General features: G+C 43.8%; 2 protein-coding genes across 5 annotated transcripts in view; one reads left to right on the top strand and one right to left on the bottom strand.

Moving 5' to 3' along the window:
* Cfap91 (cilia and flagella associated protein 91) overlaps positions 1-1,149 on the bottom strand; it is a 46,539-nt gene extending 45,390 nt beyond the window's left edge. Inside the window, exon 1 of the mRNA XM_052158963.1 lies at positions 1,029-1,149. Within this exon, the coding sequence (XP_052014923.1) occupies positions 1,029-1,149 (121 nt within the window). The remainder of the gene's footprint in view (positions 1-1,028) is intronic.
* A 7,128-nt stretch (positions 1,150-8,277) lies between these two features.
* LOC127665524 (cytochrome c oxidase copper chaperone) lies at positions 8,278-19,838 on the top strand. Of its 4 annotated transcripts, none has more exons than XM_052157927.1 (3): positions 8,278-8,489; positions 10,668-10,756; positions 17,499-19,838. In XM_052157927.1, exons 1-2 carry the CDS (start codon positions 8,383-8,385, stop codon positions 10,750-10,752), a joined length of 192 nt encoding a protein of 63 aa, XP_052013887.1. In that variant the 5' UTR covers positions 8,278-8,382; the 3' UTR covers positions 10,753-10,756; positions 17,499-19,838. The 4 variants fall into 4 exon arrangements, with proteins under 4 accessions (XP_052013887.1, XP_052013888.1, XP_052013886.1 ...); XM_052157928.1 differs by lacking the exon at positions 17,499-19,838 and adding an exon at positions 11,622-11,645; XM_052157926.1 differs by having other exon boundaries at positions 8,279-8,489; positions 17,502-19,838.
* The last annotated feature ends 937 nt before the right edge of the window (positions 19,839-20,775 follow it).

Here is a 20,775-nt window from a genome sequence, read left to right as displayed (position 1 = left end):
ACTGTCCAAGGCTTCTGCACAGCTCCTGCCTCCAGGTTCCTGCTCTGCTTGAGTTTCTGTCCTGACTTCCTTTGGTGATGAACAGTAATGTAGAAAGAAGTGTAAGCCAAAGAAACCATTTTTCCCCAGCTTGCTTTTTGGTCATGGTGCTTTATCCCAGCAATAGAAACCTTAACTAAGAGGGCATGCAATCGGTAATTACACAGCCCAATCCAAGGAATGGGTCTTCAGAAGAGAGTCTGGCGACCGGAAGGAAATACCATAAGGCTGAATGCTGGGTTCAGTTGACGGTCTGGTTCTCCAAAGGGCAAAAATCAGGAAAAGAATGCATCATGCTTAACCGGCTGCACTTGTCGCAGTGGTAAATCCAGTAATCTAGTTAACACTTTTATACATAATATTGTGTATGGTACTGTAATAGGCTCAAGAGATGGCAAACATGTGTGAACCAGAACTTAAGGTCTGGAGAAAAAGACAAATGGAAAATCAGGGCATAACATAAACCAGAATTTAATTGGTCCTAGGGGAACCAGTGCACTGAGCTTATCAACAATGTTTTGGTTAATAAAAGGCTGGAAGAAGAAGAGAGGGGGAGAAAAGAGAGGAGGAGGAAGAAAACCACTGAAAAAAAACATGAAGCAAACTGGAATCTCTTTACTCAGAACGTCAAATTTGGATTTGTCAGAACCTGGGGGCAGGAAAATCATTTTCGCTGGACCTGTGTGTTTGAATGTGGGCACGTTGCGTGCCTCTCCAGCTCTGCAAATCACTTCACACTTTTATGAATGTGCACCTGAATGAATGAGAATTAAATTATCGGAGGTGGCGGGTGGGCCCCGTCTGGCACTTGGGGAAGCTGAGCACACCTGTGGCTTCTGAAGTGCTGCAGAGCGTGTGGCCCACAGTGTGCTAAACTCAGAGCTCTCACCTATGCGGTCCGGAGCCAAAGGGTTTGTCCTGGAGCTAGTTTTTTAGCACAAACCCCTACCAGGTCACATTAGCCCCCGGGAGGAGTAGTCAGTCCTTACCGTACAGGAAATCGTATACTCGAGTGGCGAATCTGCCCTTGGCCCTCGATATCTCTCTGCACTGGTACGGAATCTTCTCACCGTTGGACCTGGGCCCCTGGATGGTCACTGTCTGGTTCATGGTGCTGCCTTTTTCCTCCTGCCAGCAGAAAACCAGCTATAGGAGGCTTGGTAGCTGTGTACACCGTAGCTATGGCAACCTCAGAAGCTTGCAGGGATAAGGGGCGGGGCGAGTTTCAGGAGGCAGAGAGGCGGGGCGCCGGAGTGAAAGAGTGGGGCGGGGGAGAAGGGGGGGGGCGGGGGGCGGGGGGACGGTGGGCCGGGGGCTGGGCGGGGGGGCGGGCGTCGGGGGGGCGGGGCTGGAGGAAGAAAGGAGTGGACTTTGGGATGCAGGGTGGACAAACCTGGCAGAATGAAGAAGCGAGATGTGAGGCGACCTGAGGAGCTGGTTACTAGAAGGGAGTAGTCGAGAGAAGGGGGAAATGGGAAGAAGCGGGTCTAGGAACCGGAGGCTAGAGGGTGGATGGATTCCGCCCAACAGAGCTGAGGTCAGATGCTGGGGGAAGAGCTACTTGAGAAAACCAAGAGCTATTTGCTAGTGACAGCCCTTGCTGCCAGTGTCTTCTAGAAATCTCTGGGAGATCTCTTCACCTGCAAGAAGTGGGTACTTTCATTTCTGAAAGCCTTTGTCCAAAAGGTGGAGAAATCCAAGCTCCTATGTGCTGGGCCTTGGAGCAGTAACCAAGAGTACATTGGCTTCAGTAACAGGAAATCTGTCTCCAGGCCGCTGCTCTTGGCATTATGGTGCATACGTAGTCTCTGCTTCTAAAAATTAAAACATGCAATGAAAGCTAGAGAGGCAAAAGTGGGTCAGCTTTTGCCCATGATCCATTCTTCTTAAAAGAAATTTCATAGTATCACTTTACCTTAAAATCAGACAACACCTCAAACTAATAATATTGTTTATTCATTCATTCATTATTTATTTATTTATTTATTTTTGTGGCATTGGAAATTGAATTAAGGGTCTCACATATGCTACAAGCACTCTACTACTGAGGTGGACTCTAGTCCAAATAATACATTTAAAAATAATCGCAATTGCCGGGTGGTGATGGTGCATGCCTTTAATCCCAGCACTCTGGGAGGCAGAGGCAGGCGGATTTCTGAGTTCAAGGCCAGCCTGGTCTACAGAGTGAGTTCCAGGACAGCCAGGGCTATCTAGAGAAACCCTGTCTCGAAAAAACAGAACAACAACAACAACAAAAAACCTATTATCATTAACAAAAGTTAATTCTAATTCTTTTATCCAAACTTCATTATACATATTCAAATTTATGTGGTTGAATAAAAGATGCTATTTATTTCTAGTTCGTCCCATTAGAGATTAAAAAAAGTCTTCATTTTTTTCTAGAATAGTGAGTTTCTAGCACTTTGTAATTTTAAAAAGCTTTCTTATCCTGAAATCCAGGTTATCAGAATAACCAAGTTATTTCAACTTGGTTATACTGAAATACAGATCATAAAGATAAACGCTGGATTATTTTTCTTATGCATCACAAAATCAGAGATATCTTTATGATTACAAAGTGCTAGAGGCAAGTGTATCTCTCTGAATTTGTAACCATAAAGTTTTATTGTAACCATAAAGTTTTATTGTTTTTAGTGTTGCTGTGGTCGCATGCACATATTTCCACATATCTGACATTCTAATTAACTTGAACTTTACAGCTTTAAAAATAATATTTCACTTTAGATTGCATTTTTGGACATTTTCCTGACATGTTTCCTGAGTTTTGGTTCATGGATTCACAACTACAGAAATGAGGGAATTTTCCCTGACCAAGAACTTAAGGTACTTCAACTCTTCTCTCCATTTTTGTATCTACTCTTACAATGTGTGTTGTAAGTTTATCTTCAGATAGTTAGGCAACCTGTGGTGACCCCCTAAGGTGATCTGCAGGACCCTGAGACCTTGGTGTTCCTGCTCTGTCAGGCATGTCTAGCCTTGTGACACTGCCACACAGCCTTGTCACTTCTCTCTATAAAGGTCGCATTCTAGCCCCTCACAGCTGAGGGTTGGCTTTTTGTTTGGTTGGGGTTTTTTCCCGTCTTTTTTTGTTTGTGTTTTTTATTTGTTTTTGTTTATTTGTTTGTTTTATACCAAAAAGCCTTAATATTGGGTCTTTTGGAGCTAAAGGTTCTTGCTGCTGGAGATAATGTAAGCCTAACATTTCAATTCTGATTCCCAGAATTCAATAAAAGTGGACTGAGAGAACCAACTCCACAAAGCTGTCTCCTGACATCCGCATATCATCCACCCCATCACGCACACAATACTAATCAATGTTTAAAAATTCAGTGTTTTAAGCAAGTTCAGACTGGGATGCCTTCATCACTACTCATGGGTTGAGTGGATCATGCCTCAGAGTCTGATATGACACCAACTCCTTCAGTACCAGGACCTCTGTTAGCCAAGCCTCTGCAAACCATGGTGGGAAGTCAGTAGTTGTATGACTGATTCTTTCACAGAGACTTTAATACCCATTTTGTTTTTGCTTTATAGGTGATTTTAAGGAAATGAGTGATCATATTGGGGAACCCCACATTGCAAGAAACTTGCAGATATTCTCTAGGAGCTGGAGAGGTCTCCCACTGATAATTAGCAAGAAGCCAAAGCCCTCACCAGTATAACAGCAGGGAACTGAGTTCTTCCGATAACTGGAGTGAGACTAAGAACAGAGTCATTGCCACTGGAATCTCAGGTGAATCAACAGCTGTTACCAGTCTTATTAGCAACCTGGTAAAACTCTTAGGCTATGCCAAGACCCCTGACATAAACTATGAGGTGACAAATATTTGCTGCCTTCAGACTGTGGTAATAATATTACACAGATGTCTTGGTGTCATGGGCCATCAAGTGCATGTGGCCTAGACAAGCAGTACTCATTTCTCAACGGATGGTACGGAATGCCTAGCATAAGCAAGGTGCAGGCCAATTTCATTCCTGGTAAGGGCCAGAGGGCTTCATGGCTGGCAGATGGCTGCCTTCTTGTTCTGTTCTGTTCTTATAGGGGATCACTGAGAGACAGTGACTGATCTCCTCTTATAGGGGTCCAAATTCCACCATGGAGATGCTACCCTATGACTTCACTGACCTTAACTAACACAGCAGAGACTAGGGGCTTCTTTTACGCAGGACACAAACATTACATCCATAGTAAACAAATAATCACTAAAGAAAGGCATGCATGAAGTTAGGCCATTTAGTTGTATAAAAGCAACTTCTGTACTGAAAAGGGAGTGCTCGTTAATGAAATTTAATTAAGTGAAAAGATTTGATCATGTTGAGAGAACTCTCCACAGGGGCTAATTTCCTTTGTGTCTTATAAGGGAGGGGGCACTGTCTGTCCTTGAGTCTGAGGAGGAAACAGTGATGGGTAATAGAGACAGTGTTGCCCTTTGAGCAAAAGGGAGATAGACGTTCTTAGTTCTGTAAGCAGAATAGATGCTAGCTATTAAACAGACTGATGAGACTTTAAGCCTTATAATTCTTCTCTTGTAATTCTTCTCTGGTAACAGGTAGTATCACTCCTTCAGTATGAGTAGCAACCATCCACCTGCCCTTGGTGAAGTCATCAAACATAGGCGTGGTCGTCCAGGGCTACATAACTGTATCACTGAAGACTGTTACAAAGTAACTCCTTAGCTGTTTGTTGTGGTAGTGAGTTAGATCCCACTCACAGAACTGAAATTCTCTGGAGTTTGCCATCAAACTCCACTCAAGTCATTATTTCAAGCTTGTTGCCTGTTAATTTAGTAGCCTTAGCCACAAAAGTCTTAGAGGTAAAGAAAGTAAATTTGCTAGTTAAACTAAAAAATTGAGGAGTAACAACTGGATAGTAAAGGAATTAAACTTATTACTACTCTTTCCTTTTATTAGTCTCTCTGTGTTACCTATTTTCGAGTTTAAAAGATTCTGTGTGTGTGTGTGTGTGTGTGTGTGTGTGTGTGTGTGTACACGCCCGTGCTGAGCACTTGTACATATGTGGAGTTATTCATTGTAACCATCTGAGTCCTGAGATTGAACTCAGGCCACCAGGCTCCGTGACTAGTGTCTTTTCCCACTAAGCTATCTCTCAAGCCCTTCAATTTAATATCTAACTATAGCTCTTCTCTATGGAAATAGATTATTAATGTTTTTCTTTGGATTAAATTGCATATTAATTTGCATATTAATTATGCAATTAATTTAATTGCATATTGTTTGGAAACAATAATTGCATATGTTTTGTGTTCTTAATTTCCACTTAATATAAAATAAACCATTTCAGTCTACAAGTATGCGGACTGAGAAAGAAAAGTGAAGTTTATCGCTTACTCGTTCATCAAAGGTGAAAGGAGAAAGAAGGTAACCCACATGTATACATTAGTTAGACCACATGTATACGTTAGTTAGACCACATGTATATGCTAGTTAGACCACATGTATACGTTAGACCACATGTATACGTTGGTTAGAGCACATGTATACGTTAGTTAGAGCACATGTATACGTTAGTTAGACCACATGTATACGTTAGTTAGACCACATGTATACGTTAGTTAGACCACATGTATACGCTAGTTAGACCACATGTATACGTTAGTTAGACCGTCTTAAAACAAGAGTTAGGCTGGTGAGTGCGAATTAGGAGATGGTGCTCATTGGAAAGGAAACCTTTTGTTTGTTTATAGACAGGACCTTGCTCTGAGACCCAAGCTGGCCTTGAACTCTGTTTCTTCCTGCTTTGGCCTCCCGAGTGCTGGAATGTGCTTGTTTCATCCTTCCCAGATTGCTCTTTATTTTGTTCATGAGGAAGTTATTTTCCCTCAAAGAAGCAGCTATTGTAGGTCATGGTGCTCAATAGACAGCCGAGGGTTTGTTATAGTCTCAGAAACATCTAGTTAAAGGGAGCAAGAAGCAGGATATTTCTTTCCCTGAGGAGACTGTTGTAACCAGTCTCTCTCTCTCTCTCTCTCTCTCTCTCTCTCTCTCTCTCTCTCTCTCTCACACACACACACACACACACACACACACGTGCGCGTGCGCGGGATAAGAGGCAGTTTATTCTGGGAACAAATATGGGTGATTGGTCTGGGAACAGTTTTATTGCACATTCCAATATGGTGATATGATATTCCCATGTAGTTTTATAGTAAAGAACACAATCATAAGTCAAGAGACTTCCCATATACAGTGGTAAAAACATTAGGTAGACAGGTCACAGGGAGGTAAGAAGATCTCCTCCATAGCCTCAGATGGGATTTATCTTCTCAGCCTTTTGGTTGTTAGGAACTGGGGGGGGGGGGGGGGGAGGGGGCCTGCTCATACATTCCAAAGGATTTTCCTAATGCTCACAAAGATGTTAGATCACTTACAGAGGGGGCAATAAATGACCACTAAGTGGGGACCAAAGCTGCTCCAAAACGACTTGGCTATAATCTAGCAACCTTCCATCCTTACTACATCTCTAAAGTTCTAATCAGTTGATCAGCTTTACAGGAAGTGCAGAGTAATGTGTGGTTCATGCCAGGAGCTTTCCTTCACAAAGGGGAAAATGGGAGGAAAACATATCAGATGCAAAAAAGTTTTCTTCTTCTTCTTCTTCTTCTTCTTCTTCTTCTTCTTCTTCTTCTTCTTCTTCTTCTTCTTCTTTTTCTTCTTCTTCTTCTTCTTTTTCTTATTCTTCTTATTCTTCTTCTTCTTCCTCTTCCTCTCCTTCTCCTCCTCCTTCTTCTTCTCGCCCTCCTCCTCTTCCTTCTTCTTCTCCTTCTCCTCCTCCTCCTCCTCCTCCTCCTCCTCCTCTTCTTCTTTCTTCCCTACAATTTGTATCAAACTCAGTCCTCACAATCCTTACATTTTCCAGTTCTCTTCTTTTTCTTCTCTGTTCATTTTCTCTACACAAAAATGCAGCAGCTCCAGTAAATACAGGCCAGGGGTTTAAAAATGAAAGTTACTTTGCCTTTAGAAACATTGCACAGGATAGTAAATGGAGCATGGAGGAGGTGGAGCCCCATGAGCTATATAGCTCTGAAATAATTACATGCGCTGTTGAACCACAGTTTGTTATGAAGATTAAATGCCTCTCCCACTCAACACTATACACAGAAGCTATGATGCTGAAGATTATAGTTCCTACTTGAATTTAAGAAATGCCAGGAAAAGGCATTTTTAATTCTATTAATTGGTGTATTGACATATATCTGAGTGAACAATTAATAAAGCCAGTTTAAGACCTGAGGGTGTGTAAGTCAGTTTGTAGACTATTTGCCTAACATGCAGGAAGTCCTCATACACCAGGAATGGATGGTTCACACTTGTAATTCCAATATTTAATGATCAGTTCAGGGTCATCTACAGAGCATTCAACGCCAGCTTAGGCTAGAGACCTTGTCTATAAATATGTTAAAATTATAACCACTTTGGGAGGTTGGAAAGATGGCTTAGTGGTTAAGAGCACTGGCTGCTCTTCCGGAGGTTCTGAGTTCAATTCCCAGCAACCACATGGTGGCTCACAACCATCTGTGATGGGATCTGATGACCTCTTCTGGTGTGTCTGAAAACAGCTACAGTGTACTCATACATACACACACACACACACAGAGAGACAGAGACAGCCCATCAAAGTTGAAACCTAAAACCAAAATTCTTCATATCTTCTTCCATAACTACTGTGCCATGATATATTAGCTGAAGATTTAGCATATATGCCGGAGAGAAACAGGAGGTAGGATCTTTGTTTCTATATCTGAAGAATGCATATGAAGCAGGCAGAGTGGAAAGAAAGATCATAAAATGCCCCAGGGTGGAACCCGGATCTGCTACTGGTTGTCCAGTACCAAAAGGTCAGCCCTGAAAATATGAATACAGGTAGCATTATAGTGGACTGGACGGGTTATATAAGAATATATGTATACATGTATACATATATGCATGCAATAACAATTAGAGAGGAAAAGTCCATGAATTTGAAGGATTGTGGGGAACGGGTATGTACATGTAAGGGTTTGTAGAAAGGAAAGGGAAAGGGGAAATGATACAATTAAATTCTAATCTCAAAAACAAAAAACAAAAACAAAACCACTCTGGGTGACCATTTAACCTTTGCGGCTACACTGCAGCCACGCCCTTGGAACAATGCCTCCTACCACTTCTTTTGCGCACGCGCTTCTTATGCTCGCTTCCGTCCGGAGAGGCGGGACTTCCTGTCCTCTTGACCGCTAGACTGCGGAAGTGGATACTGACTCCTCCGCTTGGTCTGAGTTTGGGAGCTTTGCGCGTGTGCGCTCCTTATTGCTTTCGCCTGGAAAGATGCCGGGACTGGCGGCCGCTAGCCCTGCCCCGCCCGAGGCTCAGGAGAAGAAGCCTCTGAAGCCCTGCTGTGCCTGTCCGGAGACCAAGAAGGCGCGTGATGCGTGGTCAGTGCGCAGCCCGGGAGGGAAGCCCGGGCTTTAGCAGCTCGGCTCCACTCTGCTCTCTGGAGCTCTGGAGTTGCACGGACCTATAGTTTCGCTGTCCTCTCTGCTCCCCGATCCCGCACCTAAGCCTCAGTTAGGGGTCAACGGAGAGGGCAAGAGGTTAGGTTGACGCCAAGGTTCTCGTCCTTCATTTCTTACTACGAATGCCTTTTAGGCTTCTTAGGTATAAGACCCAGATAAATAGAAGTGCGTAAAGACGCTCCTTGATTTAAAGGCATTTAAATATGTGGAGACGTGTTACCAGCCAATACTATACCAGCATCTGTTATAGATTTACTAAGACCTAGGTGTAAATTTTCCAGGTAATCTTTAGTAATTTTGTTTCAAAACGTGTGAATAGAACACGGGATACATTTCTGAAGGGATATCCTTTCCAAGAAGTTAAAAGTCAACCTGTCTGGGGCTGGAAAGATGGCTCAGGGGTTAAGAGCCCTGGTTGACTTTCCAGAGGGCTTAGCTTCGATTCCCAGCACCCACACAGTGGTTAACAATCTTCTGTAATTCCAGCCCCAGAAAAATCCGACGCCCTCTTCTAGCTTTCGCGGGCACTGCACACACATGGTGCACAGGCATACGTACAGGCAAAACACCTATACACATAAAATAAACAAATTGTAAAAAGTCAGAATAGGTGATATTTTTGCTGTTGTTGTTTCTCGAGACAGGTTTTTTCTGGGTAGCCCTGGTTGTCCCGGAACTCACTCTGTAGACCAGACTGGCCTCGAACTCAGAAATCTGCCTGTCTCTCCCTCCCAAGTGCTAGGATTAAAGGCGTGCGCCACCACTGCCTGGCTCAGAATGGGTGATATTAATGTTTATCTACTTCATCATCAAGTTACAAAAGATTTTGTTTGGTTTCCTCACATTTATGTAGCCTCAATTCTAGAGCAGATCTTTTTCTCCCGTCAAAAAAGAAAACTACTCGTAGAAACAAATATGGATGCTCATGGTGTAATCTCATTACTGGGGAGACTGAAACAGTTTCCTAAATCTAACTGGAGCAATTAGGGTGAGACCATGTCTCACAAAAACATACACAAAACAGAAAGTATTCGTTGGTATAGTAAGGTAATAAGAGTGTATCCCAGTTATTTTATTATCACTACTTTTCAAGCCATACTGTTAATGGGGAATTTGAAGATCCGTCTGATACCAAGGTGCCTGAAGTGGTAGTACCCACTTAAGGAGACTGAAGTATATGGCTCAAGACTCAGAGCTTAGAAATACAGGCAGGCTTTGAATCCTCTCCCTCTAACTTGGTGACCTTAAGCAAGGTACTTCACAAATCTGCCTCACACCTGTGTGGAGTGAGTCCAGCATCTCTGTAAGCTTTAGCAGTGAGTGTAAGTGGTGAGTGAAAGCTAGCTGTTGTAGGGAACTCACTGCCCCACCCTGTCTTCTAATCTGCTGGGAAGGATTTTAATAGGCGAACCTATTCCCCACTCTTTTTGAGACAGGGTGTTGACATGTAGCCCAAGCTGGCCTCCCACTCAGGATTCTCCTGCTTTAGCTTTCCAAACGTGACTACAGGCACACGTCAGCACATTCTGGCTCTTGTGATTACTCTGCGGATTTTGTCATCAAAGTCCCTTAACCTTCCAACGAACCATTCATCTTGGGGGCACATGGCTACCCCATCTTTTTTGATGTTTATGTTGTTGAGTGTTTAATAATTAAAGATAGGCTTAGGTGTTTGAATATAAGGGAAAAAAGGAGAAACAGGAAGTTAATTCCTGTGTGATAGTAAGCCCAAGAGTTAAACTCTTTCCTCATCATTTTATGTAAATATTCAGTTTATTTCATTATAAAGAAATGTTTCTTATTCCTTAGGTATAGACTAAAGGCATCATTGCTATGCATAATTATTTCATCTAATTAGAACCTTCCCCAAACAACAGCAAAAACAGATTTCAGAACCTAAGTTCTGTGGAACACTTTTATGGGAACGAAACCATCATAGAGCAAATATGGAGAGCAAAGACTGAGCTGTCTAGTGTAGTAGAGTTTTGTTTGTAACTCCAGCTACATTCTGCATACGCACTGTCTCACTCCCTCTCACAGAGTCTCCACCAATGTGCTTTTCTGTTTATCGGGTAACGAGTGCTTCTTGTTTTATAGCATCATTGAGAAAGGAGAGGAACATTGTGGACATCTCATTGAGGCCCACAAGGAGTGCATGCGAGCGCTGGGATTTAAGATTTGACATGGTGAGTGAACTGTATTGCCTCAAGGTTGGGTGTTACCTGACAGAGTTAGCTCCGAGCCCCATTCTCTGATTGGTGGGCTTACCTGGTTAATCTAGCATGTTTACGTGGCAGCTCTAACATAACTTGTCAGTTTCTAGGATGGGGTTGGAACAGTTTGGTGCCAACAATTCATGGCACCCAGTAAATCTGAGAGTGAAGCTTTTGAGAACTGGTTTGACATGAGCCTTTAGAGTCAGCGAGACACAGCCCTGAGTTCAGGTACACTGGTTTCCAGGGTCAAGGAACTAAGTGGAAAACAGTCTTTGTTTCTTGTTTCTAATATGGGTCTGCAGTAGAAAGTGTTACTTTTTTCCAATGAAAATGGAAGCTTTGTTTTAAACCAGGCATTCTTCTAATAAAACTAACGCCTCAGACCAGTTTTTGAAGAACTTTGAATCTAAATATCAGGGTCAAGAGGGATGTGTGTAACAAGACCACAGCCCATGACTTCTGGTTGGAATCTCTTGCTTCGGGTGTTAACTTTGCTCACTAGTACACTTCTTCCCAGATGTTGTTTTAAAGTCTTGTTATAGAGGCTTTCCTCGGTGTCCCTTGTAAAGTAGCAGTGCCCTTCCCTGTCACTGTCCCAGCCATGCCCAGTAGGCCTTCCCACGTGTTCTGTGACCACATTCTCCAGTGTGGTAGCCACTAGGAATGGATGACTATTAAAGCACCTGAATTGGGCGTACTAAGACTGGGGAATTGAATTCTTCATTTATAAGAAGTTTAGTAGTCTTATGTGGTTGGTGGTTTCTCTTGTTTTTGCAATCTCTTGTTTCTGTATACTGAGCCTCTTCTTAAAACGGTCGTCCTTGCTTCCCTCCAGCTGGGCTGTAAGCTCTGGGAGAATCCGGTTTCACTGACAGCATGTCCCAGCACCTACACCATTGCCTGGCACATGACGAGTGAATGACCGGGGACATTGGTGGTGGCTCGGTGCGGCAGGATTCCCGGGATGGCTCAGCTGGATGAGAACTGGAACCTCAGCCTCCGGGCAAGCACCCTGCCTATGCCGCTCTCGGGTCCACATCTCACTGTCACCTCCTAACTTAGCGACAGTTGAGAGACACCAAGGCCACGTGCCAGTTTCATAGTAGTAGCCACCTGGTTTCTTTCTCTTCCACCTCGCGCTGGAATGTCACACATGACCAGTTGTGTTTGAAGTACAGGAAGGAGATAAGGAGCTCGCCTTCCTGATAAGTCTGACTGGAGGAGAAGACTGTTAAAGGCTCAGACCCAGCGTCTGTACATGGCTCTCTTCACAGTCTAGCTCTTTCTAGTCACTTCTGTTGAGCTTTGCCTGGAGCCTAATGGGGAATGGAGGCACAGTGAAGGGTAGTGGTGGCATTGAGTTATTTGCATTCTGCAAACCTGAAGCTCTTTGTTCCTCCTTCCTTACCTTAATCTTCAGTCCTAAAACCTATAGTGAATACTAATTAAAAGGGTCTGCTGCAGGAATGTGTGGGAGCGTATACCTCAGAAGCCAAGCCTCTGACTGTGGTAAGTTCCCGCACAGCTCCCTGCTCTGCTCCCAGGCGAGCTTGATAGAGAGGTGGACCAGATTCTCTGAGAGCCCCACAGAGGAGAGCACTCCACATACTCGGGTTGCTTCAGCAGTGGCCATAAAGCCCCTTAATTCAAACCCTTCATTAATTCAAACCCTTCATAGATGCTGACCTTATTCCCAAGTGAAACAGACCTTAATCAGGCCTGGCTCGAAGAGATGGCGTTAAGTGTTACTCTCTTATGCTCTGTCTGACAGTGTTCCCCATGCCTCAGAAACACTTGAGCAACACTTTCCAGAATTCACAAGCTCTCCTCACCTACCTCAAGCTCCTAGATGATTTTCAAGTCCTTAACCTAAATCTGCTAACACTAAGGAAACAATAGTGAACCTGCTAAATAGAAACTATCTGAGGATTTAATGGAAGCAAAGGCACCTAAAAAGAAAAAGTAGGTATCATGGCAGTGGGTCTAGACAGTTTTTTCAATCTTACAACTTTTTCTTCCTGACAGAGGAGGTAGACAACAAATTCACCACCTAATTAGAAGTATCAGGAAGTGAGTGCCTCTTCCTGCTTGTAAGGGTCTAAGAAACATGGGAAATCTGCTAAAATCAATACAGAGTAATGGTTATGCTAAGTTTTTGTTTGTTTAGTTAAATGTTTAAATGAGCCACTTTTATACATAGATTATTTACAAAAGTAAACCATTCAAGATAATGCCTGAAAGGGGTCATTTCTAATGCTCAAACCTAAAAGCAAGACAAAACACCTATTAAGACCCTATAAAGTGCCCAAAGGCAAAAGCCAGCCCCACTTGGCAGGGCCTCACCACCCAGAGAAGACCCAGTTTCTGTGTCCTTCTTCACACCCAGTCGTCCCCCCATCCCCCCCCCATACCTTGCAGTGCCTAAGTGCAGGAGCTGCAGGCTGTGTGAGCCGGGTCAGCTCCATTGCTGCTTCTGTTCTTGCCCATATCTTTGCTTAAGTGTATTGGTTTTCCTTCAAGCTTTTTAGAAAAAAAAAAGGGGGGGTGGGGGGTTAGGTGCCTGTGTCTTGGTGAGGCTTTTTTCCTGTTTAAACCAAACAAAGGGAACAGGTGTAGGAAGTTCTTGAGTTAGTCTTAAGAATCGGCTGCCCAAATGGCTGTCATCTTTTCAGTGTTCTTCTCCATCTTCTTGCATAGGGACTAGGGCGGGGTGTCATGGCGAGAAGCCTGGCCCTCTGAGTCTGGGCCAGCAGCACTGTCCTCTGCTGCTCTCCCTCTGGTCTTTCCTGTGGCTGTCATTGCCCTCGGGTCAAGGAGACGCTTCCCGCAGGAACAAGTGAACTGAACCGACCTTCCTTCTACCTCTGGCACAGAGAGAACGGTCCTTGAGAGAGCAGAGACTTACAGGCCTCTTTACTTAATGTCTGTGAGACACAGTGCCTCACCAAAAGCTCCTAAAGGTCAGCCATTGCAGCTGGCAGTTTCAGGGGCTTGTCAATTAGGCTGAGCTGGAGTTTTGACTGGTTTAGAACAATTGTGACAATTACGTAATATTTCAGTGAAGCATTTATTTCTGACGGTCCTAAGTCTGTAGATTCCACAGTTTGATGTCTGAGCTCTGACTTTCTAAAATCAAATCTCTTCTGTAGGTGGCCTGCTTTGTGAATGAATGAATGATCCGAAGAATGAAGAAGATTAAATATTTTGGAAGTTCTTTGATGAACTTGATAAATGGATAAAGTATTTATAATTTATTAAAAAACAGAAGGAAAGAAAATGTGGTGAACTGTCTTGGTTGTGTTTTCTTCTCTGTTCCTCGCACACCCACATCCCTTTTGTTTGGTTTCCCTTTTCTCCCAGTGAGGATAGTAGCAGCTCTTGTGCCGTGACTTTCTTGTATTCATTATTGTGACATCATGGGAATTTGAATAGTTAGGAGAAAGCAGATTCTTCTCTCAACCCGTAAAATCTCCAACTTAGATACATAGAAGTTGGAATGAACATCTTTTCAAAATGAACCTGTTCAAAATGCTGTCACAGCCAGATCATCTCAGTCAAGACTCACTGGCCAGTTATGGGACCATGCCTGTAGTCCCAGCACACAGTAGGCAGAGGTGGGGGGCCAGTAAGTCCAAGGTTTTTTGTTCTCTCTCCCTGTCCCTCTATCTTTCTTCTCTCTCCGTCCTCCTTCCTTCTTTCCCACACTCTCTCTAAGTGAAGTGGTCTGGCCTGGAAGATCCCAGCTGTTTGGGAGAGTTACTTTGTATATGGCCAGTTGCATGGTAAGATAAACTAAAGATAGTGTAGACCCCAGGGCCAAGATAGCCGCCTGTTCTTAAGAACCTGGTCCAGGCTGGTGGCTCGGTTGATGATGAGTCATCTCTCCAGCACTAATTATACATAAAGTAGAAACAAAACTTTTTATATTTTTCAAAATATACTCCTATTTACTAATAAGATTATATTATCTTTTCTCCTTAATATTTTGCTCAGTTAATAGAATTCTGCATCATTAGATGTATGGATTATTCTATGGCTTACTATAACTTAACTGGAACTTTGAATCTATACTTACAAACAGAATTGCATCGCAGGCTGAGGCAGGTGATGTCAGATACATAGATACTGAGTGTGTGTGTGTATATCTGTGTATCTGTGTGAGTATGTTTTGTTCTTGGCTGGTTTTATGCCTTCACCCAAAATCCACTGGTCTGAAGGTAACTAGAGGTTATACATGTTTTCAAGGCTATTGATGAATACTGCCTAATTCATATTTAGAAAGTCAGTCTCCCTGTGTTCCTTAGTATCTGAGGGTTCCCATTTCCCTCAGCTCATAGGCAACACATTGATATTTTAACCTTTTCCAGTTGATAGTCTCACCTGATTTGTGAGGAACTAAAGCACTTCATTGAAACACATCTCAGAAGACCCTCCGCCCATCCTTTCCTAGTGCACAAGCCTTCCCAGAGACAGTATGCAGCATCAGTAATGATGCGTAGAGATATTAGCACAATAATGGAAAAATAATCTGATGTAGTAGATGACCACAGAATTCTGAGATACCTCTTTTCTATGTCTTCCTTATGCGCAATAATTCCTAAACTCATTATAGATGCATTAACACTTTGACAGTAAACTCAGTACATATACGTTTATACTTTGCCTAACATTTTCTTTGTTTAACTTTGAAATAATCAACTTTGAAGTTAGTGGAAACAGGCCCGTATCCCTAGGCAGGCCCAATTCTAAAATTACTCTGCCTTCCACAGGTGATGCTTCTAGAGAAACTGTAATTTCCATTTTACAGGTGAGGTGAGTTTAACTGTTTAGAGACAAGGAAGTTATCCTGACCAAATAACTGATGACCAGGAGTGTGTGTATAGATCGTCAGAATCTAAGGCCAGTGCACCCTGCACCAGACATCTGATAAAAAATTCAATTTGTGGACATATATTCTTTCAATAGATATTTAGTAAAGGCTTGATGATCAGTAGGAACGGCCCTAAATGCTGACTTATGTGATCTGACTTACTGTTTGCTCTGTTAGACCAGAGAATGGTCTATGATTTCAGGCATGACTGAGTGAATTTATTACATATATAGTAAAGGAAGGTCAGAGAACAAATAGCAAAATACCATCAAAGCAGACACTGCAAACATCCAGCACCTAGCAGAAATTAACAAGGACACGCTATGGAGACGGCCAGCTAGAGCTCTGTTTCAGAGTCTGGGTAGAGCAGTCTCCTCTGTAAGAGAGCAGAGGACCACAGAAAGGTAACGTCCTCAGATGCGCTGCTTACAGTTACCCAGCAGAAACCGCCTGGGAGGCGAAGGCGAAGGCAGCTGGAGTTTCTGAGTGAGAGGGTACTTCCAACCAACGTGCCATTTCCAACACCGGTGCCTTTATATTATGGGACAACAGTGATAATCTCTGTTGGAAATGGTTCCCGCTCACTCAAGCTGTTCTCAAGGCCCAATATTTCAAATGCCCTTGTCTGCTCGCCATTTCCCTTGTTTCTGAGCCAGGAGCCCAGCCTGACCCAGGACGGATTTTGGAGGACACTTGACGTAAACGTGGGTTCAAAGCAGTGGTTCTCAACCTGGGGGTCGCAAAACATGTGGGTATTGAATGGCTGTTTCACGGGCCTAAGACCATCAGAAAACAAATATCTATATTACTATTCCTAACAGTAACAAAATTACAGTTATGAAGTAGCAGCAAAAACAATTTTTTGTTTGGGGGATCACCACAGCATGAGGAACTGTATTAAAGGGTCACAGTATTAGGAAGGTTGGAAAACACTGGTCTCAAGAGTGTTATTGGGGTTGGGGACAGGGGAGTAGGCAACGGCTCTTCCAGAGCCAGTTTCTTAAAGAGCTCAAACAACACACAACAGTTTACAACATGCGTTACGTATATAGTCTGCCCTCCAGGCAGAGACACGCTGAGTAAGAGGGCACACTGTGAGCTTTGGTGTGCTTGGTGTACTAAGATTTGTAAGATAAGTACTCTGCTCATAAAGAGCTTCTATTCTGACGAGCACATAAGAATAATCGGAAATTAAAATCTGAATGCTTGCTACTGCGATGGGGATTCAAGGTGCTTCCCACAAGAGTTCATATGTAACTCTGCCCATGAGTTCTTTACTTAGGTACTAAAAACTTAAGTGCTAGGGTGTGGCTCATTGATCAAGTGCCCGGCTCACAAACATGAGGAGGACGTGAGTTCCCATCTCCAGCCCCATATAAAGCCAGGTGTGAAACAGGCAGCTCTCCAGAGCTCCAGTTTGCTAACCAGCCAGTGTAACCAGTCTGAGCTCCAGGTTCACTGAGAGGCCCAGTCTCAGAAAAATAAGGGAAAACAATATACTATGGACCTCTAACCTCTACATGTGTCCACATGAATGCATATTACACACACACAGACATACACAGACACACACCACCTGAGTGTAATGGCGCACACCTTAATTTGTTTCCATCTGATATGTTATGGTATACTTTTTTCCTTCCTCAACTCCTCTCTATCCTCACTCACTTTCCTGTTCTCTTTCTCTAAAAACATCAACAAAAACAGCAAATGCACACAAACATGGAGTCTGATTTGTGCTGGCCAACTACTCCTAAGCAAGAGGCCTGCCTACTCTACAGTGTGGTTGATGAACCCAGTGTCCCTCTGTTGAAGAGAACTGACTTTCTTTCCCTCTCCCAGCAGATATCCGTCGGGTTTTGCAGACACAGCAGAGCCAATGCACATACGAGCCCAGACTGACAGCACGTACAAGACCTGCACAAGTTCAAGCCAGACCATTTCCCGCCTCAAAGAAGGCTCATGCTTAAATCCCAGCACTCGGGACAGAAGCAAATGGATCTCTATAAGTTCAAAGCTAGCCCCGTTCTAAATAGTGAATTCTAAGCCAGACAGTGCTCAGTGCTACAGTGAGATACTGTCTTTAAAAATAAAAAAGTAAAAAGGTAAAACTCATAGTAGTTTTATCTTTTGCTAAGTTTATTGAGCTCAACAGCAAGCATAGAAAAACCCCTATCAAGAAAAATGATCATAATTGTGAGAGTCCAGAGTTGAAGCAACTCTTCCTGCAATTGTACCTAGTACCTGGTGCCATCTAGCAGGTACATTATCAGAGTTTTCTCTTCTAAGACCAGTGAAACCAAGTGTGTACTTCCTTGTTCAAGACAGGTAAAAGAGGCAGAAACCTTTCCCCAGGTGTGGAATCTTCAAGGTCCCCTTTTCAATATGACTGAGCAATACTGCTATGTGTATTTTTACACAAGCAATGGTTGTCAGTGGTATACCTCAGGCTAAGTGGTTTGAGCAGGGCCTACCCCTTCCATGTCTCGTCAGATCTTTGGACAAAACTGAAATTCTGTTTCACAGGAAGAAGGGGTAAATGGATATTGAGTAAGAAACCAATGTTCCGTCTCACCCTAACCATCTGAGTGCTCACATTGAGTGCATAAGATCACTTCCTCTTAGAGTTGACTCAAATGTCAAAGAGAAAACTGGGTAGACAGGAGAAACCAGCGGCCTGCTTTGTAGAATCTGACAGTCAGCAAGGGTTCAGGAAGTTGTTTCCTGAAGAAGAGCCTGGAGAGCAGCACTTCCCCACCTGTGGGTCCCCAACCTTTGGGGGGTCAAATGACGCTTTCATAGGGATCATCCAAGATCATCAGAAAACACACACAGATGTTTACATTGTGATTCACAACAGTAACAGTACAAGATTGCAGCAAAATAATTTTATGGGTGGGGGGGTCGTCACTATAGCATGAGGTGTGGTAGTAAAGGGTCCCTGTGTTAGGGACAGGGAGGACCACTGCTGGAGAGGATCTGAGTCAGGACATATGCAGCTCCGAGAAGCAGGACAGCCAGTTCCGGGGCCATAAGCAACACAGATGCGCCACTCGCTCTCCAGCCTGGAGTCAGGGGACGGGAGGTTTCACCTCTATGGCCATGGCCAAGTCAGACTTTGAACAACTTAAACTGCTGCTGTTTTCTCTTTGTCCTTCTCATCTCAGGTATGTTGTCTCCTCACTATGGAACCTGCAAGTGTTACACTGTTGCACAGTTGTATGGAAGGTCACAGGCTGTTGTGATCATAAAAAGAGAAAGAGGTTTAGAGAATATAGTATACAACAGCGGTGTAGGGGAAGGGGTGCCTCAGCGGGCCCACGCCCAGGCATCCCTTCCTCTAAGGGACCAGACACACACAGACATGGTGTACAATAGAGTTTATTCAGGGCATGGGATGGGGGTTAAAGGGGGGTAGTGGAGGCAGAGAGAGGGAGAGAGCAGAGAAGCAGAGGCTGGCCATGACCACGTGGAGAGAGGGGGAGGGGAGGGGAGCCCAAGAGGGGCAAGGGAGAGGCTGAGAGTGAGAGGGAGCTAAGAGAGAGAGAGGAGGGGGCTGAGCAGCCCTTTTTATAGTGGGCTAGGCCTACCGGGCTGTTGCAGGTAACTGTGGGGGAGGGGGCATACCTAGCTGTTGCCAGGTAATTGTGGGGTGTAGCTTAGACAGAACCCTAACGCGGGCTACCTTGTCATCAGTGTGCATACCTTCTGTTCTGGGCTTGCCCACACATCTGTACCCTGTTCTCTCAGCATGCCTGGCTGGAGAGCTCCCGAGCAGACTTCAGACGTCCTTCAGTCAACCTCCCCGCTCTGCTTGCTTTCTTATTTTTCTCCTTCTTAGCGTCCCCATCAGAGATTTTTCTTTGACCCCGTACTCATCTTTTATGAGATTTCTGGGTTTTTCCAGGTTAGTCTTCCCTTTAGATTAAAAACTTCCCTGGAGGGGATTTTTCCCCCCATTTCATCTTTGTCTTTTGTTACTACCTCACAGCTTGTCTAAATTAATGCTTACCGACTTAAATTATCAAAGGGTGTTACTTCTGTTTTTTTTTTCCACTGTGTATACACTTTCATGTTTGTGGGTTTCCTCATAAGGACATTACTGTCTTAACACATACAATATATTTATTCTCTTATCTCTGTCAACTGGCTTTTTAAATAAAAAGACATAATTTCCTGTTATTGTAGTCTGCTGATCTGTGGACATCAGTCTCACACTGACACCTGCAACATAGTTTAGTCCTCGGTTATAATGCATGTACATAGGTACATAGCAATGCCCAAACACCTGGGAGAACAGTGTAGTGGAAAATTACAGTTAGACTCACACTGACCAGGCTTTAATCACCACTCACATATCACATTTCTTAGCTATGTTAAGCCTTTTTCTTCTATTTAAAAGGGGGAGGGGCATATACAGTAAGACCCTGTCAGAAAATCACATGATAGAATAGTATGTTATCTTGTTAACATTAGAAAATGGTAGCTGTCTGGTAAATGTTAGGCCTCCCTGTTCAGTTCGGTGGGTGGACAGGGACGGTGGAGGAGGGAGCAGGGCCTGTCTCTTTAAAGGGTCAGGGCCAAGGCTGTCTTGCTGACCTGCTTTGAAATTCTATCTCAGAGCCTTGGTGGCTTCCCTGTGCCTGCCCCTTGACAGCTGGCAGGGACTCCAACCCCAGCAGGGAGCCCGGTTGCCTGAAGCACAAACAGCTGCTGCTAGCTAGAGTAGGGAAGCAGGCAGAAGACAAAAAGAGGCATATGGAAATCCCCACTCTGCACTGAACACGTTGAGGTCACAGTTGATGTCACACCTCTAACCCCAGCACTTGGGAGGCCAGGCAGGAGGATTCCCAAGAATTCCAGGCCAGCTTGGACTACCTAGTGAGTTCCAGGTGATCCTAGGCTGAAGTGACACCCAGGAATGAATAAATAAATAAATAAATAAATAAGTAAATAAATCTGAAGAAAATTCCAGAAAGGTGCCTGCCACCCAAAGCCTGCTGTGAGAGTCTTGTGGTGCTTTGTTCTCCAAATGTCCCAGCCCTTTCTGTACCTCTCTCCAGAGACAGGGAAGTATGAAGCCATCTCCAGATCGATCAATTCCAATTAAAAATTTAAA

Source organism: Apodemus sylvaticus, chromosome 15, assembly GCF_947179515.1.
Source record: "Apodemus sylvaticus chromosome 15, mApoSyl1.1, whole genome shotgun sequence".
Classification (NCBI taxonomy): Eukaryota; Metazoa; Chordata; class Mammalia; order Rodentia; family Muridae; genus Apodemus; species Apodemus sylvaticus.
Note: the sequence above shows the minus strand (reverse complement) of the source record. Positions and strands in the feature narration are given on the sequence as shown.

Bases quoted from the DNA above. Each gene is read 5' to 3' on its own strand.
- LOC127665524 (XM_052157927.1), top strand. From the start codon at position 8,383: ATGCCGGGACTGGCGGCCGCTAGCCCTGCCCCGCCCGAGGCTCAGGAG. The intron at 8,490-10,667 runs GTCAGTGCGCAG...CTTGTTTTATAG, and splicing joins AAGAAGGCGCGTGATGCGTG to CATCATTGAGAAAGGAGAGG.